Source organism: Eumetopias jubatus, unplaced genomic scaffold (assembly GCF_037043125.1).
Source record: "Eumetopias jubatus isolate StellerSeaLion01/CBP00866 unplaced genomic scaffold, mEumJub1_p1.0 scaffold_11, whole genome shotgun sequence".
Lineage (NCBI taxonomy): Eukaryota > Metazoa > Chordata > Mammalia > Carnivora > Otariidae > Eumetopias > Eumetopias jubatus.
This window is the reverse complement of record NW_028274817.1, coordinates 19,381,567-19,409,085: the sequence shown is the minus strand read 5'-3', so window position 1 is coordinate 19,409,085 and position 27,519 is coordinate 19,381,567. Positions and strand designations below refer to the sequence as shown.

The following is a 27,519-nucleotide window of genomic DNA, read 5'->3' as shown; positions in this document are numbered from 1 at the left end:
GTGTTTTAAATGTTCTGTTCACCAAAATATTTGGTTGACCAAGCTCTGTCATTTACTGATCATGCCCCGTAGGAAGGACACCCAAAATGGCCTTCAGATTTTATATTTTTGACTCTCATGACCTTTGGCCAAAGAAAGAGCTATGTGTGATGGTTGCAGTGCCTCTTTCGTTTTTAGAAAAGGCATGCTTGCTGGTGTTCAGCTGTTGTTTCAGTCCATCGACTGTTCAAATTCCAATACATCAGATCAGTCCCCTAGAACATGGAACGTTACAGCTTTGCCCGGGATTCAAATCCGGTGTTTTCCTTGGGTGAATCTCGGAAGTGTGTGCGTAGCTGTGTGTGCATGTGGGAGAATGTGTGTCTTTGTGGGTATCTTCTTTTTCCTTCTGCCCTTAACAGAAGTGTGTACTTGTCTGAGGTTCGGGTTAGGAGAAGAGACCTTTTTTTTTTTTTTTCTAAAGCCATTAGTGCCTAATAGTTTAATGTTCTCTATACTGAGGAACAAGTTAGGGACGGACTTAAAAGGAATTTGATTTTAGAATATAAAAGTCAGGACTAAGGAAAATAAGACAGAATTCCTCTCAGATTTGCATAAGAAAGATATTTTCCTTTGCATGTGAAGTAGGCCTTAGGTAATGACCAAGAGGGGGACTGGGGAAAGGCAGGGTGGTAGTATTGATTTGCGTAAGCATTCACCCGTAACTTGGCAACTCGTTATAGGCAGTTGAGCCTTGGGTGCATGGGTGCAGAGATCTGGACTAGAGCCTTTAACAAATCAGTGCACAAGCTGCCTTGGTTCATTGTCCATTCTTATTCCCTGCTGAGAAAGAAACAGGAAGTGAGCCCCAAACCCGCCTTTCCCTCTTTATGGACCTTTCTTGGGATGTTAAATTACCAAATATGCCTAGTGGTTAAGATGACCTTTTAAGGATTGTCACTTCTGATCTCATCTACCCTTTATTGTCGCCTTCCTCTAGTCTAGGCCATGCTAGAGCTGCTTTCTGAAATGTGATCTCACCTTATTTAAAAACCATCTTCCTCAGTCCTTTACAACTTGTAGAACTTAGACATTTCGGGTGTAAAGCTGCACATGGGGGTTAACTCTTAAAACTGTTTGAGAAACCTGCCCGACGTCATTAGATGCAGTTGAGGACCGATGCAGTTGCAGGGACAGGGGCTTTCTGCGGGCCCCAGGTGGCTGACTGTAGTCACACCTCTGGCTAACTTTCTCTGTTTTCTCACTTGCTTGCTTCCTTTCTTGTATCCATTCATTCCTTCATTCAACCAACATTTACTAAATCCAGCAAGAGCAAACCAGCAGTCATGGGACACTGATGGTGAGTGCTATAGAGTGGCACGCACAGGCCCTGTGGGAGTCTAGATGCAAAAACGGTAGACTTCCTGGGGGAATAAGGGAAGGCTTTCCAGAGGCAGTGACATCTGAGCTGGTGGCTTGAGGGATGAGTAGGAGTTTGAGGTGAGGGTTGGCATGTCCCACACAGTATGTTTGGGGAAGACCCTGGCTGGAATGAAGGTGGTCTTGGGGTGCGGTGGGGCTCAGGCAGGGAAAGTCTGCAGGGGCTGGAATATAAGGAGCCTGATGTGTGTGGTGTGGTCAGGGCCCAGTAGGCACTGAAAAAGCTCTGGTTTGACAGTGGTGCTAGCCCTTCATAATTAGGAAAACAGCCCTGAAAGGTTATCGCCATTTCTGCTTTAAGTTCAACAAAGCCTGAAGCGCAACAGCCCAGGGTCATCTCTGCTGGGAAGAAGTGGTGGGATTGATTTTCAGTCCTGATTGAAGCCTGCTTTGACCCCTGCTCCCTCCTCCCTGCTGCCTGCACCCTCCTAACCTTGCCTGGTTGACCCACTTCTCTTTGTGCACCCCTCCCCTGCAAGCTATTCCTGTCCCAGGCTCCTCTCTCCATGGAGCAATTTAATGTTTGCTTAGCTTTGCACACCCCTCTCCTCAGAGAATTTGAAACGTGGCCACACGATGTTTTCCCAGAGCCTCGGGGGCTGGCACTTGGGCCTGGGCATGGCTGGGGTAGCCGGGACTGCTGCTTCCATTGCCGCTGCCACCCGCAGAGTCCCTGGGCCGTGGGCTCTGTGGGTCTGCCTTGGAGGCAGGTGGCAGGCTTTCTGTGTTCAGTTCAAGGTGATTTTATGTGGGGTGGGAGCCCAGCAAGGGCAGCTTGCTCCCCTCCATGTGGTCAGGAGAGGAAAGAACGGAAATAGCTAACATCTTTCCCCTGCAGCCCCTCAGGTGGGGTTGGTGTAGGCGGGGGCGGTGCCCCTCCTTCCCCTTGCCACTGTCCTCCTCCCAAAGCCCTCACTGGCCGGTCTCATTGGAACATGCTTCTCCCCAGCCCAAGGCTGGGTGTAGGGCTGGCTTTTCCCATCTCCCAGGAGCGGATGTCCAAGTATGTTTTCCCTTTCCCTCAGGGCCCCCCTTCCTCCTGTTCCTCAAGACCCCTGACTGCCTCTCCAGCCCTTGCCTGTCCTTACAGTCATCTCTGTTTGTCACCAGCAGTCCTTGCCAGTGGTAGAACCCTCCCACTTCTGCCAGCCTAGCTGCCTTTTAAAGGGAACAGATCTCCAACCCCCTCCCCTAGTTGGTCCCTCCTGGAGCCCTGGAACGGGAGGGAGAGGCCTGCGGTGATCTCCCTTGTCTATTTTGCTTCTCTTGGCCCAGGTACAATTTTGGAGTCCATCAGTGGTACCCTGTTCCAGTGAGAGGGTGGGAGTTAGCAGGACCCTCCCCATTTTTGTGGGGGTGGGCTGCAGGCTCCCAGACTGTCCTAGGCTAGGGTGGCTGGTGAGGCAGGCGCTAGCTCCTTCTCGGGCTGCTGTTGAGCCGAGGGCGAGGAAGAGGAGCAGACTCTGAGGTGGTCCACTTCCCCCGAGGTGCACAGAGCATTTCTCTGCTTCTCCCCATCAGAGCTGCAACACAGGGCTTCTGTTGGAGCTTTATTCTTCTACCCAGACCTTCCACTCAGCCACTCACCTGGGCTCTTGCCCCAGTGGTGTCCTCCCTTGGGCAGACAGTGGTGGGTTTTTGCCGTACCCAAAAAACTGAACTTCTAGTGGGTGTTTGTCCTCTCCTCAGCTTCACCCTCCTAGTCTTTGTTCCCCCCTAAGGGTCTTCCTGAAAACCTGGAGAAGACTTTTGGAGCAGGTTGGGGTTCAGTTAGGTTTTCCTCCTTTGAGACCCAGCTCTCTGGCCTTGAGCCCTTCCCTTTGCAATATACCAACTTGAATTTGGGGTCCGTGGCCTTGAAGGCCTCCCTTTGGGATGGGAGTGAACGTGGCGGTGCTGAGGGAACAAGGGGAGTGTGGGGGGCTGGCGGGGCATGGGATGCAGGCAGGAGGGCAGGTGCTACTTTAGGATAGGGGAAGAGGTACCCTGGAGGGAAAGAAGTCGTGCCCTTGAAAATGCCCCTCAGCACTCAGTGACCTGGTGGCCTCGAATCAGTATCATTATATACGCTAATAAATGTGTATCCGCTCTAGGCAACCCCATCAGGTGAATAGGTGATGATTCAGATTTAGAACATGACACACAATGGAGGTGGCTATTTGTTTTAGAAAAGGATTACCCTTATGATACCTGCAGCCAGCTTCCCTTATAGACTTAAAATAAGATTGCACTTAAGAGAAAACTGGTTTGCGTGCGTTTTGAGATCTTCTGCCTTTTGGCAATGCCCAGTACCTCCTGGATGGTCACCTTGATAGGTAAGCTCGGGACAAAGCGAAAGTGCTGGGCCATCCTCCACGTTCCTGATGAGAGCCCCAGAGAACAGGATACACAACCCAAGGAGGGGAGTCTAGTCAGACTGGGCTCCTTTGCAGGAATTTGCAAAGCTGGGCTTGGAGGCTCCGGCTTGTGACCTGTCCCCCCGCAATTCCTTGTGATTTCCTCCAAGCCACCAAGGGAGGTGGTTTTATGGGAACCAGGGCAGGCAGGAGGCGTTCTGCCGAAGGTAGTGGTGGCCCAAAGACTAGGCCTCATGGCCCTTCTCTGGTTGTGTCTCCCATGCTAGAAGAGCACCTCTTTCTGATGAGGAGTCCACGACAGGTGACTGCCAGCGCTTTGGATCTCAGGAGTTTTGTGTCAGCAGCAGTTTTTCCAAGGTAAGGGGCCATGTGGCGCCACATGTCACCCGGCAAAGGGCGGAGCTGATGTGCCCAGTCTGCCATCCCAAGAAGGGGGGCAGGAAGGAACGGGGTATTTCCCAGGAGTTGCTGTATGTGAGACAGAAATTGGGCGAGTCGCAAAGCGGGCCCGCCGCTGCCGCCCTGGGCCTCAGGACGCGTGCCCCAGCCGCAGAGAGCTAGCTAAGATGGGCACGCTGCTCTGTCGTTGCAGGTGGAGCTCACGGCAGTTGGAAGCGGCAGCAATGCCCGGGGGGCAGACCCAGATGGCAGGACAGCGGAAAAACTTGGGCACAAGTCAGAAGACAAGCCTGACGACCCCCAGCCACAAATGGACTATGCTGGGAATGTGGCCGAGGCCGAGGGCCTGCTGGTGCCGCTGAGTGGCGCCGGGGACGGCCTCACGCTTTCCGCTGCTGACGGCGCCGCCGAGGCCGGCGACAGCACAGCTGACTGCTCCTGGGCTCCCCTCAGCACCCAAATGAACAAGCAGGTGGACTGCTCAGCAGCAGGGGTGAAGGCTCTGGACTCTCGGCATGGCGTGGGGGAGAAGAATACTTTCATTCTGGCCACTCTGGGAACTGGAGTCCCTGTGGAGGGAACCCTGCCTCTGGTGACCACTAACTTCAGTCCGCTGCCAGCACCCATCTGCCCCCCTGCTCCCAGTTCGGCTGCCGTCCCCCCGTCTGTTCCGGATCCGTTCCAGGTTCCCCTCTCCGTCCCCACCCCGGTGCCCCACTCTGGGCTAGTTCCCGTCCAGGTTGCCACTTCAGTTCCGGCCCCTTCCCCTCCCTTAGCTCCAGTCCCGGCTCTGGCCCCGGCACCACCATCGGTGCCCACACTCATCTCTGATTCGAACCCCCTTTCAGTTTCGGCCTCAGTCCTGGTGCCCGTGCCAGCTTCGGCTGCCCCCTCGGGGCCCGTTCCCCTGTCGGCTCCAGCCCCTCCCCCCCTCTCAGTCCCAGTTTCAGCTCCTCCCTTGGCTCTGATCCAGGCTCCCGTGCCCCCTTCAGCTCCAACCCTAGTCCTCGCGCCTGTCCCCACACCAGTTCTGGCTCCCATGCCGGCGTCCACGCCTCCAGCGGCTCCCAATCCTCCGTCAGTGCCGATGCCCACCCCAACTCCGTCCTCCGGCCCGCCCTCCACCCCCACCCTCATCCCTGCCTTTGCTCCTACACCGGTGCCCGCTCCCACCCCGGCCCCGATCTTTACTCCAGCCCCCACGCCCATGCCGGCGGCCACACCAGCTGCCATTCCCACCTCTGCGCCCATGCCAGCCTCCTTCAGTCTGAGTCGAGTATGTTTTCCTGCAGCTCAGGCACCAGCTATGCAAAAAGTCCCCCTGTCCTTTCAGCCAGGGACAGTACTGACCCCAAGCCAGCCGCTGGTATATATCCCACCTCCGAGCTGTGGGCAGCCGCTCAGTGTGGCCACACTGCCAACCACCTTGGGGGTCTCCTCCACTCTTACACTGCCTGTCCTGCCTTCCTACCTTCAGGACAGGTGTCTCCCTGGTGTGCTGGCCTCCCCAGAGCTCCGGTCTTACCCATACGCGTTTTCTGTGGCCCGGCCTCTGACTTCAGATTCCAAGCTGGTCTCTCTGGAGGTGAACAGACTTCCCTGTGCGTCCCCATCCGGCAGCACCAGCACCCAGCCTGCGCCCGATGGGGTCCCCGGGCCTTTGGCAGATACTTCCCTCTCTACTGCTTCTGCCAAGGTGCTTCCAACCCCACAGCCTTTGCTGCCAGCCCCCAGCGTGAGCTCGGCCCCACCGCACCCTGCCAAGGTGCCAGGTGGTGGCGAGCAGCAAACAGAAGGGACTTCCGTCACCTTCTCTCCCCTCAAGTCTCCTCCACAGCTGGAGCGAGAGATGGCCTCTCCACCTGAGTGCAGCGAGATGCCCCTCGACCTCTCCTCCAAGTCCAACCGCCAGAAGCTTCCATTGCCGAACCAACGCAAGACGCCCCCCATGCCCGTGTTGACCCCTGTGCACACCAGCAGCAAGGCCCTCCTCTCCACGGTCTTGTCTAGGTCTCAGCGCACAACCCAGGCTGCTGGTAGCAATGTCACCTCATGCCTGGGCTCCACTTCCTCGCCCTTCGTCATCTTTCCCGAGATCGTGAGGAATGGAGACCCGAGCACCTGGGTGAAGAACTCAACTGCGCTGATCAGCACCATTCCTGGCACCTATGTGGGAGTGGCCAACCCAGTGCCTGCATCCCTGCTGCTGAACAAAGACCCTAACCTGGGCATCAACCGAGACCCCCGCCATCTCCCCAAGCAGGAGCCCATCTCCATCATCGATCAAGGAGAGCCTAAGGGCACCGGTGCCCCCTGTGGCAAGAAGGGCAGCCAGGCTGGGACTGAGGGACAGCCAAGCACAGTCAAACGTTACACCCCAGCCCGCATTGCCCCTGGGCTGCCGGGGTGCCAAACCAAGGAGCTCTCTCTCTGGAAGCCCACGGGGCCGGCAAATATTTACCCACGGTGTTCAGTCAATGGGAAACCCACCAGCACCCAGGTCCTGCCTGTTGGCTGGTCACCATACCACCAAGCGTCTCTGCTTTCCATTGGCATTTCCAGTGCCGGGCAGCTGACCCCCAGTCAGGGGGTGCCCATCAGGCCCACCAGCGTTGTTTCTGAGTTTTCTGGTGTGCCGTCTCTTGGCCCCAGTGAAGCTGTGCATGGACTTCCCGAGGGGCAGCCACGGCCTGGGGGCCCCTTTGCTCCAGAGCAGGACACTGGCACAAAGAACAAAAGTTGCCGGATTGCTGCCAAGCCTTATGAAGAACAAGTCAACCCTGTCCTCCTGACTCTCAGCCCTCAGACAGGGACCTTGGCACTGTCTGTCCAGCCTAGCAGTGGGGACATAAAAGTGAATCAGGGGTCTGAGGAATCAGAGAGCCACCTCTGCCCCGACAGCACTCCGAAGATAGAAGGTCCCCAGGGGGCTTGTGGCCTGAAGCTGGCAGGAGACACGAAGCCTAAAAACCAAGTGCTGGCCACCTACATGTCCCATGAGCTGGTCCTGGCCACCCCCCAGAACCTGCACAAGATGCCCGAGCTGCCTTTGCTACCTCATGACAACCGCCCCAAGGAACTCATCTTGGATGTGGTCCCGAGCAGCAAGAGGGGCTCCAGCACAGAGCTTTCACAGCTTGGAAGCCAGGTGGACCTGGGGCGGGTGAAAATGGAGAAGGTGGATGGTGATGTGGTCTTCAACTTAGCCACCTGCTTCCGGGCCGATGGCCTCCCAGCAGCTCCCCAGAGGGGCCAAGCTGAAGTTCGGAATAAGGCCGGGCAGGCCCGAGTGAAACAGGAAAGCGTAGGTGTCTTTGCTTGCAAGAACAAGTGGCAGCCAGACTCGGTGGTGACCGATGGGGTGACCGAATCTCTGCCACCCAAGAAGATGAAGTACAGCAAAGAGAAGGATGGTGAGGAGCAGCAACCACAAGCCAAGGTCACAGCTCGGAGTTCCCATGGACCCAAGGTGAGTGCGGGGCTGAGGTCCAGGGCAGAGCCCGCACACCAGAGGTCTCCTTTATCCTGCAGATGTCAGCCTCCCGCGGCTGTGTTCTTGAGTAGCTCTGTGAACTGAACTCCTTGGAAGGCTTGTGTAAAGTGAATAATGACCTGCTGTCCCCTTTCTAAGTCCCATTGTCCATATATGGTGTTTTAGCCCGAGGAGGGGCTGGCTTGTATTTTGTAGGATGTGGGAAATGATTTGGTCCCTGAGGCCAGGGAAGCCATTGTCCCAGATGAGGTTGGAGAGCGGAAGAAGAGATTGACGAGGGAAATCAATTAATAACAGGCCCTTCCCCACATAACCATTCTTCCTTTTCCTTTTCTGAGATGACTGCTGGCCTTGAGATCTTGGGATTCTCAACAGGGTCGTTCTCTGCACCACTGGGGGAGCCTGCTCAGGATATGCTTGGAGTTTTGTGGGGCCGAAGCCAATTTGGCTTCTGGGCTCATCCGCCAGTTTCCTATCCGTCCAAGTGCTTGGGGTGGCAGCTTTGTGTTTAGGCCCACTGGGAATTTGGTGTGCAAGGCAGGTGGGCATCTGGGTCTGGGTTCTTAACGGTGGCAGGGATCTAGGCAAAAAGGTGGGCCAAGAGGATTCAACTTGAATCCAGTGGTGTTCCAGAGGGGATCCAGAAGCCACTGGTGATCCAAGGAGATTCTTGAAGCAGTTGAAGATAGGTCTTCTCAAAAATGTGGAGCAATTTAGGGGCACCTGACGGGCTCAGTCAGAAGAGCATGTGACTCTTCATCTCGGGGTTATGAGTTCGAGCCCTGCGTTGGATGTAGAGATTACTTAAGTAAATCGAAAACTTTTTAAAAATAGGGAGCAATTTGAAGTTATGTTAAGAAGCTTTCAAATTGAATGTTTTTTTAAAAGATTGTACTTATTTAGGGGCACCTGGGTGGCTCAGTCGGTCAGGAGTCTGCCTGCTACTCAGGTCATGATCCCAGGGTCCTGGGATTGAGCCCAGCATCAAGCTCCCTGCTTAATGGGGAGCCTGCTTCTCCCTCTCCCCGCGCCCCGCTTGTGCTCTCTCTCTCTCTCTGTCAAATAAATAAATAAAATCTTTAAAAAAATTTAGAAAAAGATTGTATTTATTTATTTGAGAGAGAGGGGGGGTGAGGGAGAGCAAGGAAGGAGAAGCAGACTCCCTGCCGAGCAGAGAGCCCTGCCGAGCAGAGAGCCCCATCTCAGGGCCGAGATCATGACCTGAGCCGAAGACAGATGCTTAACCGACTGAACCACCCAGCTGCCCCATTTTTTTTCTGGCTGCTGGTTGCAATATTTTATTTTTTTGTAAAGTTTTATTAGAATGCAGCCATGCTCTTTTTTTTTTTTTAAGATTTTTCATTTTCGGGTGCCTGGGTGGCTCAGTTGTTAGGCGTCTGCCTTCGGTTCAGGTCATGATCCGAGGGTCCTGGGATCGAGCCCTGCTTTGGGCTCCCTGCTCCACAGGAAGCCTGCTTCTCCCTCTCCCTCACCCCCTGCTTGTGTTCCCTCTCTCACTGTCTCTCTCTGTCAAAAAATAAATAAAATCTTTTAAAAAAAAGATTTTTCATTTTCAATTTGAATGTTGATATACACTAATGAACAGATTTCTAGCCAGAGTATAATGAATTTGGGTTTGTGGTGGAGGCTCTTAGTCTTTTTTGGACCGTAGAGCATTTTGGGAAACTGTAAGACCCTGTCCACAGAAACATGACCTCAGAATTTTGCCAGTAATTTCAAGGAGTTCATGGGCCCACCCCCTCCACAAAGCCCACCTTTGGGCTCCAAATTAAGAACCCGAGGGATAGAGTTTGAGTGGGTTTTCTCAATGATCTCACAGCCACCTCTGTATGGCAGAGACATGCCAAGTAAGAACACAGGTCATGACATAGTAGAGCATATATATATATATATATATATATATATATATATAGCATTTGCTCAAGTAACTGTGATTTGTCCTGGGTGGTAATAAGAATAATAGTTCATGTTGTTACATGTACTGTATGCTATACACAAGCAGACACACACACACATAGCATATATACTATATGCCAAGTGCTTTCTACAGATGTCATCTAACTTAATCCGTACAATAACCCTATGAGGTGAATGCTATACCCAATTTACAGATAAGAAGATGAAGGGAACACACTGAATGGGCAAGTTACCCAAAGTTACACAGCTACTAAATGGCAGAGCTAGAACTCAGACTCTGGTCATTGGCTCCAAAGTTCATGTCCATCTTCAGCTGTTGCCACCCTGTCTTCTACTCTCCTTATGTATAACTGTCTCACTGGCCATTTGGCAAGTGTTTATTGAGTAGTTACTACGTGCTAGTCCCCCCCCCACCCCCAGGCGTGAGCTACATCTCCAGGAGGGCGGTACAGCATTGTGGTGAGGAGGATGCTTTGCGGAGCTGGGCACAGTGCCCGAGTTTAAGTCTTGGTCCTGCTTTTTCCTAACTGTGTGCTATCGGCCAAGTGACTTAATCTCGCTGGCCCTCAGTTTCCTCATATGTACAATGAGACTATAATAGTACCTCTTCCATAGGGCTGTGCAAAGATTAAATGAGATGATGTCGTGAAGTGTCCAGAATAGGCAAATCGATAGAGATAGAAAGTAGAATCGTGGTTGCCTAAGGCTGGAGGAGGTGGGGAAATGGGGATGGGGTTTCCATTTGGGGCAGTGAAAAAGTTCTGGAACTCCATGATGGTTATATGACTCTGCAACTGTACTAAAAGCAATGGAATTGTAAACTTAATCAAATGAATTGTATGGTATATCTCAAAAAATTACATGTCACTAAAACTGTTGTTAATAAAAAGTAAATGAGGTGATATATATGAATGCTTAGAACAGTGCCTGGCAGGTAGTAAGTGCTCGGTAAATGTTCGTGGCTGCTGGTTGTTATTGTTAGTATTACTAACAAAATAGACATGCTCCCTGCTCTCATGGAGCTTATGTCTTGCAGGCGACCTGATGACAGGCAGGCACTGCCCTTTACTCTATTAGATGAACAGTTCACTGGGCCCACTGACAGATGCCGAGGGCAGAGAATAAAGCTATGAGATCGGGGGCCTTGCAGCAGCCCTTTGCAGCTTCCTGTAGTGATTTAGCAAATGTCCATTTTTTGGGGAGAGTAAATAACTTAGATCTTTCTTTTCTTACCTCCCATTTTTCCGGAGAAAGAAACTGTTGATAAGCAAAGTAAGATCAGGGCTTAATTCAAAACAGCCCCTTTCAGGGTATGGCCAAGAATCAGAATAGTCTCCTGTCCCCTATACCACCTGCCCCAAGGCCTCATGGAATCCTGGAGGGCTGGCTGAATCATCAGCAAAGAAAGAGTTCTGCTTCATCTGGTGCTGGGTATATTTTATTGTCTTCTCATCCTTTGGAAAATTCCTTGGAAAACCTTTCAAAACTCTGTTAACCAGAACATTCATCTTACATGGTCTCCCCATCCACCCAACTTTTTGCCTAAGTTGGAGCATGCAAATACATTTTTACTCTCGGTGCTGCCCTTGCAGAACATTTGGACAGAAATCCCTTCTAGATGTTCTGTTTTACTTGTTTTTGACTATCTTAGGAAATAAAAGTTAATGATCTGCACTTGAAAGAGCCAGCTAAAAGTGATATTCAGAAATAAATAGGACATGTTCAGATTTATGTGCATTTAACTTTATTCCCCCTGACTTCAAGTAGTCTTTCTCTGGCCATTCCTGAAGGTGAGCTTTTAAGCAACAGTTCCCCATCTTTCTTTCCTCCCCCGTTCTTTCTTTTTCCTAACACTTTGATTTGTAGGAACCAGCAACAAAGGGGGCAAAGGGGGCAACTGAACTTGAATTTTTAGCTCAGCCCTCTGCTGAGTAAGAAGCAGGAGGAGATCACAGTTTAGGAGGAGTCCTGGGAATTTGGTGGGGAATGGTCACTCCCTATCCCTGGGGAATTGAGACACACCCCCCCCAACACCCTGGAAAATGTTCTATTGATAAGATATCGGGTATCCCCTTAGCTGGAGCTAGACAGTGATAACCTTCTAGGAGGTGCATGTGGGTCTGCTTAGGGGGAAAACAACTCTTCCTTTCTTCCTAGGGCCTGCTTTCATAAAAAAATTAAAATGTTTTGCTTATTCTGCACTCCCTGGATGCTAGAAACCTGGAAGTCCCTACCTTGCCCTTTTTCTTGTTTGGTGGCATGGAGAGACCTCAAAGCTTGTGAGCATATGCAGCTGTGAGGCTGGGAGTGTCCTTGTGCTGTGTAAGCACGGCCAGTGTGCCTGTCCAAGTGAGCGAGTGAGCGGAGCTGAGCAAAAACAGTGGAGGACGCGAGTGGGGAAGGAGAAGAGTGAGAACTGCTGCAGAGAGAGGCCCAGGTGGGGAGCCAGGAGCCCTAGGTCTCAGTCCCAGCTCTGCTACTTTGTCACTGCAGGCGCACATGAGCTCATTTGCAGATTTGCCTGGGAAGTGGCGGGCGCCCCCCAGCGCGCGCAGACTCCCAGGGCCGTGTGTTTCCCTGGACAAAGCATTTAACCTCTAGTCTTGGAGCCTCAGTTTCCTGGTCTGTGCAGTGGGGATGATATTAACTTCTGCTTTGGGGGTTGTCAGGAAGATCAAATCAAATAACAGAGAAGAGAACATTTTGAGACGTTGAAGGTACTGCAGAGTATCAAGTGGCATTATTAATAATGCCTCGGCCTTTTCCTTGTCTTCCTTAAGTGCGGGCCAGTGTGAGTTGCTCCCGTGTCATGCCTTTCTTCTCGCCTTCGTTGAATCTATTACACACGGAAATAGACCGTTTTTCTTGAGTTGACCCAGGCTAAGGATTGTTTTCAGTTGTTGGTGTCTGTACCATTTGCACTGAAGGTATTTGACCAGTGTGGTCACCCGACTTGCCAAAGAGGCGTTTCTGTTTGCTACCTGTCTCTATTGCTGTTTGGATGTAGAGAACACGGGCCTGACTTTGCACCTTTGAAAATGACTTTGGGTATTGATGTGGCCTGTGAATGCAGCCTCCATTAGACCTGTAAAAATGATGGCGTGTGGATGTCTGTGGAGATTAGTTAGAACACAGGGTTCAGGCCCAGAAAGCCCCGCCCCGGGCCCCCACCTGGGCTCTGAGCTCTGTCCGTGTGTCAGAACGGGGCCCCGGACTTAGCGCTGGCAAAGCTTTCTTAAGAAGAGGAACTGATCTCAGACTTGACTCTCTCTACCTCTCCACAGTGCCGGAAGCCGCCTAGTGACCCCCAGGAACCCACCAAGAAAAGCCCCAGGGGGGCTTCAGATTCAGGAAAAGAGCACAATGGAGTCAGGGTAAAGCACAAGCACCGGAAGCCAGCAAAGCCGGATTCCCAGTCTCCAGGAAAGCGAGCCGATGGCCACGAGGAAGGTAGGCTCCTCAGTTCCTCACCCTCTGGGCTGGGCTGCAGAGGGATCCCCGTGGCAGGTCAGTGGCAGGTTGGGGGGTGGGGGTGACTCTGCACTGCCCAGAATAGTGAGACTTCCTCATTATGGAAAGAAGATAAAATTGACACCTCTGAAATCAAAGGCAAGGGAGAATGGGTTTTATTCTGTTCACCCTGGTCACTAGAATAAGGTATGCTCTGAGGGCCAAAGAGAGTGGTTTTCAGACAAACAAAAGTCAGTCCTACGACAGAGTAGCCAACCCATTACCCTGCCATGGGTCTCGGCTCAGAAAAGAAATGGGGTTCGTGAGGACTGAGACCAAAACAGCAGGACGGGGTTCATGACACATGTTTTTCTACCTTTGGTATAGTCGAAAACTCCCATTATAAAAAGTTAAAAAATTAATACCCAGCGAGCTAGCCGGAAGCATTTAGGGAAATCCTGAACCCTTATTATCGAGGGACATGCAGTATGTTTGGAGTAGGGAGGTGTGTACTTGACCTGTGTGCTCTGCCACGCTAGTTCCTTGGTGCCCCCATCAGAGAGAGACGCCCACATGTTCCTGCGTACAGTAGCCGTTTTCATGGCTTTGCCTGTCTGACCCGACCTGCCTTTTTCTAGTCTGTTCTTATGCGGCAGTTTTCCTTTGTCCACTACTCCCTGCTCCCATCTTCCTGCCTCACCTAGTCCTCTATGATCCATTGAGGTTGCCCTCGTCTGGGACCTGCTCCAGCTTAGTCCTAACTTTGTGGAGGGGCGGCAGCCTCACAGTCCTACAGGCAGCCAGGCCTTCAACTTGCTGGCATGCTGGCGAATTGATTCTGTACACAGCCCTTTTTTTGGTGTCAGCAAAAATGACCCAACTCCCAGTTTTCAAAAACCACCTGGAAGTGCTCCTTCTCTAAGAGATGTACATAGGTGAGAGCAGCCTGAGGAGAGCCAACGAATGCAACCCTGGGAAAGGCACAAATCCTCCCTTGATTTTTCCACTGAGCCTCTCCGGGATGGGGTGGGTGGGGTGTGGGGCTTTCAGTCCTTGGACTCCTGATTGTGATATTTCTACCTTCTGCCCTGAAACCACATGTCACTCCAGGTTCCTTGGAGAAGAAAGCAAAGAGCAGTTTCCGTGACTTCATCCCCGTGGTTCTGAGCACGCGGACGCGCAGTCAGTCTGGTGAGTGAGGCCCAAATTGGCCCTTCTCTGCAGAGAGAGGTAGAAATCTGGTCGAGCGATTTTGCCGTTGGTCCAGGTGGAGAGTTGAGACTTTGACTCACCATGCTAAGACGGCCAGCTCCTTGCAGAGACAAGAGAGCCCAGGGTGGGGAGGGGGAAGCACAGCCCACGATGTCAGGACTGCTTGCTTCACTTTTCCAAACAGGGCTTTTCCGAGCAGGGATTTGACATCTCTTGTTGGCAACCAGTGGTGGGAGGAGGAAAGGCCCGTGCCACTCAGGAAAACTGGCCTACTCCAAGCTTTCGCATCTCGTGGTCAGTGGGGCCAGTCTCAGGCACGGACATGCAACCTTTGGACTTACTGCCCTATGTGACAGGCGTCAACAAAATCGGCAATGGTCGCTGAGTTGTCAGGGCCAGTAGAATCGCATTTGGTCCCCTGAATTTGAAGAAAATGGCTCTTTCTATAGCCCCTGCTTTTGCCTACCAGCCTCCACGTTGGCGTGTAGCACTAGAAGTGGTTGCCCTGCTTCACCCGTATTTCCATGCAGAGTGGCTAGAATGGGGAAACAGGGCGCAGTGTAAACTCAGCTAGCTGACATTCTATTAACTGGCACCCTCAGCACACGGAGAGCGTGGTGGTAATTGGGGCTCGTAATGACGGCCTGGAGGCCTCGCAAAATCCTGAAGTGTCTTCTGAATCATCAAAGAGTGATTACATTATGCCCAGTCTCGTTTTACTGTTAAACACATTGTACTGTATTTGATTCTTTGGAAATTGGTGATCCCTGTGTGATCTCTCTGGTGATTCTGTATTAACCAGAATATTAGATTAACCAGAACACTTCGTTCCTTGCCTGTCTGTATATGGAAATTTTGCTGGATATTTGCTGTCTTTAAACGGTCTGACTGACTTGAAGCTTTGGTTAAGGACTATTCCTTTTGCCTCAAAACCATTTCTTTTTTCCACTGGCCTCGCTTGTGTTTGGGGATTGTCGAGTTAATAGCGAGTCCTTGGGAGAAGGATGGTGGTGTCTCAGAGCTGCTTCTGAAGAAGATTGTCAGATCTGCTGTTGTGCTAAGCCGCGCCAATTTAGGGTCGTACTTTTGTGGTTAGCAGAGTTATGAAGGAAGGAGTGGGGATGAAAAATGGCCTCTTGGCAAGATGGTGGAGGAGGGCAGGAAAGGTACCATTGTGCCGGGGTGCTGGGAGGGGAGGGAAGTGCCTGCCCAGCGGTGAGGAACAGCTGCTGCGGGGCGGAGGGGGCTGTGCAGGGAGAGAACTCCACCCCTGGACTCTTGGCCACTTAATAGGAGGTGGGGTCAATGGGAGGGAAGAGGGCCTGGTGGAGGAGCATTTGGGCGGGACTAACCCAGGCTGTGTCACAGGAAAGGGACTCCTTGCTTCGCTTTTCCTGAGACTCTTCTTTTGTGATGATTCTGCTTGCCCAGGGTGGCTTTGTCAGTGAGACTAGTGGTCACATAGCGAGCAGGGGCGGGGGTGCCCTGCCGATCTGCCCTCCCTCACCTGCTACTGAACCCTGATTTCCCAAAGGGCAGGGACCTGTGGCCCCCTCCTGCTCCTCACATAATGCTTGGCGCCTTGTAAGCACTAAGTAAAAGTTTGTGCAATGAGTTAAAGTCACAGCAACATGGATGAGGAAGGGCGTGTGGCTTGGATACTCGATATTTGTGTGGTATATTGGACTCTGTAAAATGCTTATGGGCGGATTATCTCATTTGAGCCTCAAAACAGTCCTGTGAGGCCAGTAAGGCAGAGAACAGTGTCCCCGTTTTATAGAGGAGGAAACAAAAGTGAAGGAACTTTCCCAGAGCGCACAGCTAATAACTGGCAGAGCCTGAACTTGAACCCAGACCTTCAAGCTTCTAATCCAGGGCACTTGCTTCGACACCATACTCTTTGTCCTTTGAAGAGGTACCTGACCGTCCTCTGTACATCCCGTCCACAGGAAGCATCTGTAGCTCCTTTGCTGGTATGGCAGACAGTGACATGGGAAGCCAGGAAGTCTTCCCCACAGAGGAGGAAGAAGATGTGACCCCCACCCCGGCTAAGCGTCGCAAGGTGAGAAAGGCCCAACAGGACACCCAGTATCGCAGCCACCATGCCCAGGACAAGACTCTGCTGAGCCAGGGCCGCCGGCACCTGTGGCGAGCCCGAGAAATGCCCTGGAGGACTGATGCTGCCCGGCAAATGTGGGACACCAATGAGGAGGAGGAGGAAGATGAGGAGGAGGGCCTGGTGAAGAGGAAGAAGCGGAGACGACAGAAGAGCCGAAAATATCAGACTGGGGAGTACCTGACGGAGCAAGAAGAAGAGCAGCGGCGGAAAGGGAGAGCAGGTAAGGCTGGCTGGGGATTGCCGCTCCAGTGAGCTGCTGTCACTCATCCCCAGGCCACAGTGACTTTGGCTTCTGGGGACCCTCGGGCATCCTGGGTGTTCCCACCTCTGCCTTCTCTTCGCCAGCCGAAGGCCTCTGCACCCATAGAAACCTGGTGCTATGAGCTCCAGCTGCCAGAGGGGGTCACTCAACTCCAGGCCCCAGGCTGTGGCTTGGGGTTCAGATTGAATTGAGTTTGGACTGACCTGCAGGGGAGCGGAGGACGTGAAGGCCCGAGCCCTCCAATTTCATATAAGAGTCTGAACCTCTGGGCAAGGCCACAGTGGCATCCTTGGCATGGGACAACTCGATACCAGGGAGTTCTCTGGTTGGCTTGAGGGAGCTGGCTCTTGGGAGGCTGGGTTCTTTCTCCTAGAATCCTGGGTTCAAGAAGAAAGAGGCATTGGCTGCCTTTCCGGGGATGCCTCCACCCCCTACATTAAAGAGAAGTACCAAGTTTCCTCAACTTAACAGAAGAACTTCAAGTAGAAGCGGGCACAACTTTGCTTTCTCGATCAAAGCTACAAAGGTTCTTAAGAGGCAGAGTGAAGCTTTGAGGTGACCCGAGGTGCCATCAGTTTTGTTGGACCCGAGTTGGAAGAGCAGGCAGACCAAGGAGAAAACCAGGCTTTCTTTGGCTACGTCAGATGCTATAATATATAATCATGGAGGCACAGACTGTCACCAAGGCTAATATCAGTATGTTCTGCTAAGTATTGTTCGGGCCCATTTCTGGGTTTTTTTTGGGGGGGGGCATTTTTATAGCAGATTTCTAGATGAGCAAAAAGTATGTCTCTGGGTTCAATAAGAGCATATTTCTCTCTCATTCTTTCTCTGACCTCTGCCCTTGAAGCAACATTTGATTGTCTCTGATAATATATTTATCCTGTGCTGCTGGGAAATATCTACAGTCTCCCTATTATTGAAAACAGAATAGCTGCCTTCTGAGGGGGTAATAGATTCTGGGTTTGCTATAACGCAAACAAGGCTAAACCTCACTTCCAGCTCGGTTTAAGTAGACATGTATACGATACCGTCCCTATACTGCAGAGGGTAAGGGAGCTAATCTTCATCAACTGTGGGAGAGGGTGGGGATGATTTTCCCTTTTACCTGCCAGAGCCATAAGGGATTGGTCAAGAATGAGGCGTCAAGCCGTTGGTCTCAGCCACTTGTGTTTGGATGAAGAAGAGCTTTTGTGTCACGCAGTCTTCTTTACCAAGAGCTGGTTCCCTACAAGCTTGGACACTTCCGTGGAACTTACTGGTTTGGAATCAGAAGGACTTTCGAGGTTACCTGGTTCCATTTTCCACCCAAAGCAGAGATCTCTGTAGCACTGTGGACAGGTAGCTTTTACGTAAACACCCCGGGGAGCATAGAGAACAACTGCTTGGCAAGGCGTCCTGTTTGATTTGGGGGCAGCTGCAGCTTTGGAACGTAGGTCATTCTCCCTCCATGCATGTGTCTAAGGGTTTTGAGTCAAGGCTGTTGGCTTTGGCTTATGGTTTGGTTACCTTCCTCCAGATCCGATGGTGACATCTTCATGAAGGGATTGCCTGGCAAATGTCTCTCTTCTCAGGAAAGCTCTGATCCTTCCTATTACTGCCTATCTTTCAGGTTGACATGAGGGAGTCAGGCAAAGGCCAAACTAGACAGGTCACCTTACTTCTGTCTGAGCCTCATGACCTTTCTGGTTTTTTAAGGATTTTGTTTATTTATTTTAGAGAGAGAGAGAGCGAGCGAGCATGAGTCAGGGTGGGGGGTGGGGTGGGCAAAGGCAGAAGGAGAGGGAGAAGCAGACTCCCCACTGAGGAGGGAACCTGATGAGGGGCTCCATCCCAGGATGCCAAGATTGTGACCTGAGCCGAAGGCAGATACTTGACTGACTGAGCCACCCAGGCACCCTCATGACCTTTCCTTTTGTCCTGGACTTTGGTATATCCCTCCTTGACCTGCAGAAGGGATAAGAAGAGCCACTTCCACTTACCCAGCTACTGCTTCCACTCTGTTTCTTTCCATGCTACTATGAAGTTCTTGCTCCACTGCAGCTGAATAAACTCCAGAGCCTGCCCAGCCCTGGGTAAATGGGGTAGGGAGCTGCTCCTTTTCCTGTGGTGGTGAAGGCTGTAATATGGCATCCCCATGTTTCCTGAGGTCCTCCCTCACAAGGCACAGTTCTGTTCCTTCCTCTTTTGCCTCAGCCCAGACTTGTTGCATCAAAAGTCCCAGTTTAGAATGTTCTGGTTGGAATTGCCATTAGAAGCCATCTAACACAGCAGTTCTTGGACAGGTGTGAGGACCCACTGGTGGGTTGGGGCTAGTTGGGAGAAAGCGCTGGTATGATAACTGGCCTTCTAAGAGCTGTGCGTAACCCAGAGCCAGTTCTTCATACTCTAGTGATGGCTCCCGCATCTGGATTTGCCGTTGGTAATGTCACATGTGAGAACACATGCCACGGTCAAGGGATGCCAGCTAAGAACTCTTGGATCTTGCTTAACTCCCTTGGTTTACAAATTAGAGAAACTGAGGCTGCAGTTACTCATTTCCTAGACATGCTGATCTTTTGTCATGTGCTCAGTCCTGTGGGGGAAATAAAGAACACATGGGCATGGCCCTCCCTCAAGAGCTTACACTGCAATAATATGATAAGGATGCCTTCCTCTTTATAACACCTTATAAAGGGGCTTTGTATATGTGACCTCATTTAATTCTCATACCAGTCCTCTGATGTGGAATATACCTTCTCCATTTTACAGACATAGAAACAGACTGTGGGAGATTATGTGGGCAATTATGACTTGCCTCAAGCCAATTACACAGCTAGTGGCCAAGCCATGTGACACTAATATTAGTTAAGAGATAAGAGTAAACCTAATCTACCCCCCCTATACCTGAGATTTAGGACTGACCTGTGGGATAAGGCTATTGGCAATGAAGTTCCCAGCGCCACTCAGGGATCCGTCTGGAAAGAGCTGTAAGAATCACAACATACTTTTTAAAAAAATATATTTTGTTTATTTATTTTAGATTGGGGGGGCAAGTGGGGGGAGGGAGCAGGAGGGGGAAAGAATCTCAAGCAGACTCCGTGCTAAGCGTGGAGCCTGACGCAGGGCTCCATCCCACCACCCCAAGATCATGACCTGAGCTGAAACCAAGAGTCAGCCGTTTGACCAACTGAGCCACCCAGGCGCCCCTTGAATCACAGCCACACTTTTTGAAACTAGAAAGTGCTTTGTCTAGTGAGCTGTGGCTAGAATTAGAGATGTTGCTCAGTGTATCCCAGTGACTTGATTTCCAACCAGGGAAGGCAGCAGGTTTCTGTGACTGTCCATCAGCTAAGTAGGCCCAGGGCACCTTCTGGTTTCAGGGAGTTTCTGTGGCTTCGATCTTGGCGTCCTCAGAGAGTGACCAACCAGGCAGTCAGGTGGGTGGGCGGAAGCAATGAAGGAAGACTTCTCCGTTTACGCCCCACCCCAGTATACTTCATACTTCGCTTCAGCAGAGCTGCTAAATTTGTTTTCATACTAGAATGGAGAAAGAGACAAAGCGGATGAGGGAAAAGCCAAAAAGAAGGTTCTGATCTGCTCTGGGCTATGGGGAAATCCTTTTAAAATTACCCTATCTTGGGGACAGCGAGCCGGGCCGCCCCCTGCTGGCAGGGCTGGGAGTTGTCACCGGCTTGGGGAGGAGAGACTTTGATGTTAAGTACAGTGTCCACTTGAGAAGCATTTAGTGGCATTGTCGGCACCACACTAGACACTGATAGCTGATCGTTACACAACTCAGCACCGAGATTCGCCTCCCCAAAGCCTTCTGATTCATTGTAGAGGAAGGCATTGCTTTTCTGTGTTCCATTTCCCTGACATCCATTCTTTCCTGTTTCTTGCCTTCAGATTTAAAGGCCCGTAAGCAGAAGACTTCCTCCCAAAGTTCGGAGCACCGCCTCAGGAACAGGAACCTCCTCTTGCCCAACAAAGCCCAGGGGATCTCGGATTCACCAAACGGTTTCCTCCCAAATAACCTGGAGGAGCCAGCCTGCCTTGAAAATTCAGAAAAGCCATCAGGAAAACGAAAGTGCAAGACCAAGCACATGGCAAATGTCTCAGAAGAGGCCAAGGTGCGTTGCCAGTGAGGGGAGTTTATGGGAAGGAAGCGGGCTAGGGTGGCAGGCTTTCCACAGGCTCCTTGAACAACAGTCATCTGAGTGAGTGAGTGAGTGAGTAAGTGGATGGGGAGGACCCAATTAGTTCATATTTATTAAAGTATTTTGAAGTAGTTCCAGAAGAGTTGGGGGTTAAATGGGACCTAAAGTTATCAGTTAACAATAAGAGTCTGCAAACTCTCAGGTTTGGTTCTTTATGGCTTTTCCTCAACAGCTCTTGGATCTCCTTTGAGTTAGGGAAGAGTTGAAGAATATGGCAGGATGTTAGCCTGAATAGCTTGTTAACATCCAATCAAGAAGCTTTTGTCTGGGCTTAACTCCCTGGAAACCAGTCAGAGAGTTTTCTGAATCAATCAAGGTAGAAAACAACTTGTAGAAGCAAGGATGTTGATGTCCAGACAAAGGTTGCTTGAGGATAGGCTGAAGGAGTTAGAGCTGCCCTCCCACCGGCAACTCACCAGTTCCTTTGCTTCTCGGGGAAGCAGAGGAGCAGGTAAGTGGGCACTCACCAATCAGTAGCCAGGCCAGCGTTCTAGAATCCTTGTTCATAATTGACATCTTTTTGGGGGGGTCTGATGTTCACATCATTGGTTTCAGGTTCCACATTATACCATTTGCAAAAAATCACACGGTCCTCAGTCCTCGGGTGAGCTTTACATTTGAGAGAAGCGAAGGTCCAGGCCCCAATGTCATTGGCAACCAAAAAAAAAGGTCATAGTGGTCTTGTTTGGTGGTTGTGATTTTTCCAGCTCTTTCCAGCTCCAGAGCAGGGATCCCTGAGTGGCACTGGCAAAAGGCGGGAGACCCAGGTGCTTGTCTCCCTCTCCTTTTCCCTTCCCCCTCCTGGAATCTGGTTCCAGCTCAAACAAGGTACTCAAGCCTATTTCTTCATCTTTAAAAATGGAGATGATACTCCATGTCCTTTCCATCTCACAAGGGTGCTTGGGGGAACAAAGGAGGCAACGGATGTAAAAGGCTTTGATAACCGTAAAGTGCTCTTTGAGGTTGGTGTACATCCTTGAGCTTCGGGTCGAGGCAAGGATGAGAGGACAGAGGCCTGGAGTGGCAAGGTAGCAGTGACCATTCCCTCAGACCCCCGGAGGGGGCGGGGCCGGGGGAATAAAGAAGTCTGGTCTGTGCTGAGGGCTCCGTTCACGTGGTCGTTCTTAATTCCCACAGTGGCTGTTAGAGGTAGGCACTGTAGTCCTCGTTTTATGGTGAGGAAACCGAGGCTCTGGGAGGCTAAGGGACTGGCATGAGGTTATTCAGGGGTCATGAGTGACAGAGTCAGGACGGGAAGCAGGCCTCACTGCCCCGGCTCTTCCCGTGTGCCTCCACCCCGTCAGTGGGTGGCTTCTGTCTGTATCCGGGAGACGCTGGGGGTGGGGGTGGCCAGGCAGGGACACACTGCAACGCTGAGCGGCTCTGGTGAAAGGTGGGCGTCCCCTCCTCTCCGCCCCCCCCCCCCGCTCCTCCCCAGACACTCAGATGGCCCTGTCCCACACAAAGGTGACTGGCCGCCTGACATTCAGCAACACACGCTGAGAGTTGTGTCTGGTTATTCCGCCTGGCAGTGTGTCTGCAGAAATGTTCCTCCCAGAGAGGTTTTGTCCCTTCACAGGGCCTCCCTTTCTCCGTCCCGCCTTCCTTTCTCTCCCAGTCACCACCACCTGCTCTGGATGCCCCCATTGGCACGGTGCTTTGTAGTGGGAAGCGGGGCGGGGGGAGGCCGGGAGACGCGCCTGCGACACTAAAGCTAGGGCATTGGCCAAAGGCTTCTTCCCACAGGGGCTCTGAGCCAGGGAGGAAGAGGGGAGGGGGCCCTCATTTGTTCTTGCTCCTCCCTCTCTCAGGCAGCCTCGCTTGTCTCTGGCGGCTCTTGCCCCCAGAAGGAGAGTCACCCTTTGGCTCCTGGCTTGGCTTAGCAAAAACCTAGGCACTTTACCCAGCATCCTCCAGTAGTGCCATTTTCTACCTCTGTCCTCATGGTAGTAGAGCACCACTCTACACTCCTCGGTAGTGCCTTCCTGCTAGTGACTGGACCTCTCTGCCCTTTGGGGATGGGGATGGATAGCAGCTCTGGTTGTCTGGGGATTTACCAGAGGAGACAAATGCCCTGGGCTCTGGTCTTTTCCCTGCTGCCATCCCTTCCCGGGCTTCATGATATTCTAGGTAACTTTTCAGTCTGCCCAGGGCTCTGCACAGAGCTGGCTTGAATCAAGTCAACAAATATTTGTTGTGATGATGTGTCCAGCCTTGAGTGAAGTGCTGTAAGAAATAAAAGCAAATATGACAGTACGAACCCTGCCCCAAAGGAGCCTCAAACCTAACAGGGGAGGCCAGACTTGCCCATGAAATAGTGGAAGGAAGTCAAAAGTCCAGCATCAAGTACCAGGTTATTTGTTTCAGGCTAGGTGCCCTGGATATGTGGAGAAGGAAGGCTAGAGTGTTATAGAATGTTATAGAAGACATAGGATTTCCATGAGACCTTGGTAATACTCTGAGGGATTTGGATAAGTGGTTTGTATTAGTTGTCTCTTGTGGTCTAACAGATTACCCTCAAACTTAGCTCAACGCAACAGCAAACATATTATCTCCCATAGCTTCTGGTGGTCAGGGGTTCATGAGCAGCTTAGCTGGGTCTGGCTTGGGGCCATGAGTTTGTGGTCAAGGTGTCAGCCAGGGCTTCATTAAACTGAAGGCTTGACTGGGGCAGGAGGGTCTGTTTCCAGGGGGGCTCCCTCGCATGGCTGGTCATTGGCAGGAGACGCCTCCTTGCCTTGCCCTGGAGGCCTCTCCAAAGGACTGCTTGAGTGTCCTCATGACGTGGCAGCTGGTTTCCCCCAGAACAAGTGATCCAAAAGAGAGAAAGGCTGAAGCCACATTGTCTTTCAGGAAGTGGCCTTGGAAGTCAAACACTGTCACTTCTGCACTCTCCTGTTGGCTACACAGGTCAACCCTGTCCAGTGCAGGAGGGGGCTACATGAGAGCACAAATATCAGGAGGGATCATCAGGGGCCATCTTAGAATCTGATGAGGGCAAAGTCTGCCCTCTGGTCGCCCAATGATTCATGTCCCTCCCACACGCAAGGCAGACCTACCTCTCCCAAGGCCCCCCAAAGTCTTGTCCAGTTATGACATCAGCTCCCAGTTTATTTTTTTTAATTTTATTTATTTATTTGAGAGAGAGAGAGAATGAGTGAGAGCACGAGTGGGGGTGGGGGGAGAGGCAGAGGGAGAAGCAGGCTCCCTGATGAGCGGGGAGCCAGACTCGGGGCTCGATTCCAGGACCCTGAGATCATGACCTGAGCTGAAGGCAGATGCTTCACCGACTGAGCCACCCAGGTGCCCCCAGCTCCCAGTTTAGAATCTCATCATCTAACTTAGGTCCAGGTGCAAATGAGGCTCCTTGGGTCTGGTTCCTGGAGTTCAGTTCCTCGAACACAGTTCCTCTAACACTCCCCACATGTAGAGCCCACAAGGGAGAAAGTGAGGCTCAGAGAGGTTGGGCCTTAACCCAGGTTTTGTAGCTAGTGGGTGGCAGAGGCAAGATACCAAACCTACATCTATTTGACTCTTGAGCCCGAGTGCTTTCCACCACCCAAGGTGGGCATGAATGTGATCTAGGGCCATGGTGTGGAGGAAGGTGGGAAGACGCTGGGGTAGGTTAGAAGGCAGGTTTTTACAACAAGAGTGAAGGCTTTAGCAGCTGTGCCTCTTCAGTCGAAGATACCTGTCTCCAGTTCTCTTTGCTCTCAGTTTGCTTCACTCATTTAGTAACAGGACTTGTCCCAAAACCTCAACAAATGGGGATTGAGGCAGGTAAAGCAGGCAAGCGGAGTGTTTGGGGGAAGCTTGGATGTGCCCTTGGTCTCTGATTTCTGATCCCTTGGTCATTCGTTGGTTTATGTGGTTGAGGATTTGAGCCCCTCAGCATCTGCTGTCCGGGTGGGAGCAGATGGGAGCCTGCACTGATCCAGGACCACCCCCCCCATCTCTGCTTTCCAGGGCAAAGGTCGTTGGAGCCAGCAGAAGACACGATCTCCCAAATCTCCCACCCCAGTGAAACCCACGGAACCATGCACACCCTCTAAGTCCCGAAGTGCCGGCCCAGAGGAGGCCTCCGAGTCACCTACAGCCCGGCAGATCCCCCCAGAGGCACGTCGGCTCATAGTGAACAAAAACGCGGGCGAGACCCTTCTGCAGCGGGCGGCGCGTCTTGGCTATAAGGTAGGGAGAGCCCCAGCGTCTGTGGAGAAGCTTCTCCCCATTGGCTCTTCTGTGGTCTGGGCTTCAACCCCCCCCCGCCCCCGGACTCCTTGTATTGCCCAGATGGTCTCTGGGGCCGCCTAGCTGCTCTCAGGGAGTGTGGGTAGGCAAGCTCATTTGAATATCAATTGGGAATGAAAAGAATTGAAATATTGATAACCCAACACATTCCTAGGCCAGAAATGGGGTTTCGATGTTGTCTTGAGCTTTGTTTTGTGGTGGCTCCCTCACTCAGAGAGGAACAGGGGTGATCATCACTCACTCTTCACACCCTGCAGCTTCCCTTCATTTGGGCTCCCATGCAGGAGAGTCAGTTGTGCATTGGCTCTCCGCCCCCACACTGCTTCCCTAGGGGGTGGAAAGAAAGCAGGAAAGGGAGCTGGCATTTATCAAGCACCACTTTGGTCATGTTAACAGCTCTGATTACTTCATATGATTTCATCTTCACACACTGACCTGTGGAGGTACGTTTTATTCGCTCCATTTTACACGTGAGAACATCAAGGCTTAGCAGTGCTAAATGGTGTGTCCAAGACCGTTCAACTCTTACGTATGAGTCTGAATTCCCACCAGGGTCTTTTTGATTCCCAAGTGCCAGGGTAGGGTGGAAGCCTGACTCCGTGACCATGATAAAATGTTGTTTTTGGACACTTTTGTTGATATGAACTCCTTGACCATGTGTCTTTGCCCACCATACCAATTATTTCCTAAGGATTTACTCTTAAGGGTGGAACTGCTGGGTTTTAGAGTAGGCCTTGGTTTAAGGCTTCCGATCCATATAACTGACTCATTTAAAGACAGTCGCACGCCCAGCCAGGCTGGTCGGCACAGGAGAACTACCTTGGCGGTGGCTCACTGGCAAGCTGCCCATCTTTCTTGAGCGCCTGGTTTGGGGGCCGGGGTAGGTGCCAAGGGAGATCTGAGGAAAAAAGATGACCAAGCCCTGCCCTCAAGTGTAATCTTCTTTTACCTGGGGCCAAACCAGCAAGTAGGAGAGGGCAGGAGAACCAGCCAGGACAGGACAGGAGCAGGTCGGGCAGCCTGTCATGGGAGGGCGGGAGGAGCAGTCTGAGGCCTGAGGGAAGAGGCCAGCGTGGTCTGCATTGGTGAGGAGGGTAGGGGCCTTGTGCTCGCCTGAGTGCAGGGAACGGGATAGTTCCTGTACATCCAAGAGACAGCACCCCCCCCCCACTGGCACACACTCGCCTGCTTGTTCGCTCACTTTCTCATTTCTCACTCACTTGCTCTAGCCGGCCAGCCTGTGAGCTAGCTGTCAGTCAGGGTGCCTGAGCTACCCGTGTCCCCGGGGACTGGGAGAGGGCTGGTAATAGGCCCCTGGTACTGCTGCCTACGTCTTCCCCTCAGAAGAGGGGCTGTCTCTCCCCTCCCCCTCAACTGATTCACCAGCTTCATCCCAGACCAGCTGGGGTGCTTCTAGTCCTGGAGTCCTGCCTCTGGTCCTATCGTGTAGCCCAGGGAGGCTAATCATTACTATGTGAATGAATGACCACACTGGGTTATGCTCAGAGCAATCCTGATTTGAGGGGAGGGCTAGAACTGACTGCCCTGGGATAAACATCCAGGGACAGTGCTGAAAACAATTAAAACTAGCCTCCAGAGATAGAACTTCAACCAGTTTTTTTCTTCCTTGCTCTCCAATTACCACCAGAGGCTGTGTTTGCCGCCACATGCCTTATTGCTCTGGTCTGGTGCTGTCTTACAAAGCCCTGGACTAGGGAACCAGTGCTCGGGGAGTTGAGGCCTGAGAGTGTGAGCTCCAGGTGGGCAGGTGAGCCTCTCTGCAGACCTCACCCCAACAACCCACACCCAGATGAGTGAGTATCCTTGGTCATAAGACGTGTCTCCCCACTTCCAAGGAACTAGCCGAGATCCCAGGCCCTGGCCATGGCACTCAGGACTGACTTTGTTGATGAAAGATTTTGAGACTTGCCCGTTATTCCCCGGGATAAAGTGCAGGTCTAAGACTTCCTCTTTGGGCATTTGAAGAGCTTCGAGCCTAACTGGGGTGATTTCAAGAATTAGGCCTCTCTTTGCTCATGGAGCTGTCCCTGTCCCTACAGGACGTTGTTCTCTACTGCCTCCAGAAGGACAGCGAAGACGTGAATCACCGTGACAACGCTGGCTACACAGCCCTGCATGAGGCCTGCTCCAGGGGCTGGACTGACATCCTGAACATCCTGCTGGAACATGGGGCCAACGTGAACTGCAGCGCGCAGGATGGCACGAGGCAAGAAACCGCTCCCCAACCCCCGCCCCCCCCCCCCCCCCCAGCTCAGCCCCTCACTCCAGAGAACTTGCTGCAGCCTGGACCTTCGCAGCATGCCAGGCCTTGTCAGGAAGTGTCTCAGGAAGACGGCTACAGACTGCAGGGGGAAGCGGTTTAGGGCAGGGGTGGATGAGTTCCTGGCCGGCCAGCCCACATC

General features: G+C 52.0%; 1 protein-coding gene across 3 annotated transcripts in view; it reads left to right on the top strand.

The window, feature by feature from the left end:
* BCORL1 (BCL6 corepressor like 1) overlaps positions 1 to 27,519 on the top strand; it is a 62,057-nt gene that overhangs the window by 20,311 nt on the left and 14,227 nt on the right. For 2 of the 3 annotated variants that reach the window (XM_028122746.2, XM_028122745.2), the window contains exons 3-10: positions 4,043 to 4,133; positions 4,369 to 7,644; positions 12,891 to 13,056; positions 14,167 to 14,247; positions 16,218 to 16,607; positions 20,538 to 20,761; positions 24,815 to 25,036; positions 27,157 to 27,323. In XM_028122746.2, the coding sequence (XP_027978547.1) occupies positions 4,043 to 4,133; positions 4,369 to 7,644; positions 12,891 to 13,056; positions 14,167 to 14,247; positions 16,218 to 16,607; positions 20,538 to 20,761; positions 24,815 to 25,036; positions 27,157 to 27,323 (4,617 nt within the window). The remainder of the gene's footprint in view (positions 1 to 4,042; positions 4,134 to 4,368; positions 7,645 to 12,890; positions 13,057 to 14,166; positions 14,248 to 16,217; positions 16,608 to 20,537; positions 20,762 to 24,814; positions 25,037 to 27,156; positions 27,324 to 27,519) is intronic. The other variant, XM_088028648.1, reaches the window with a different exon arrangement.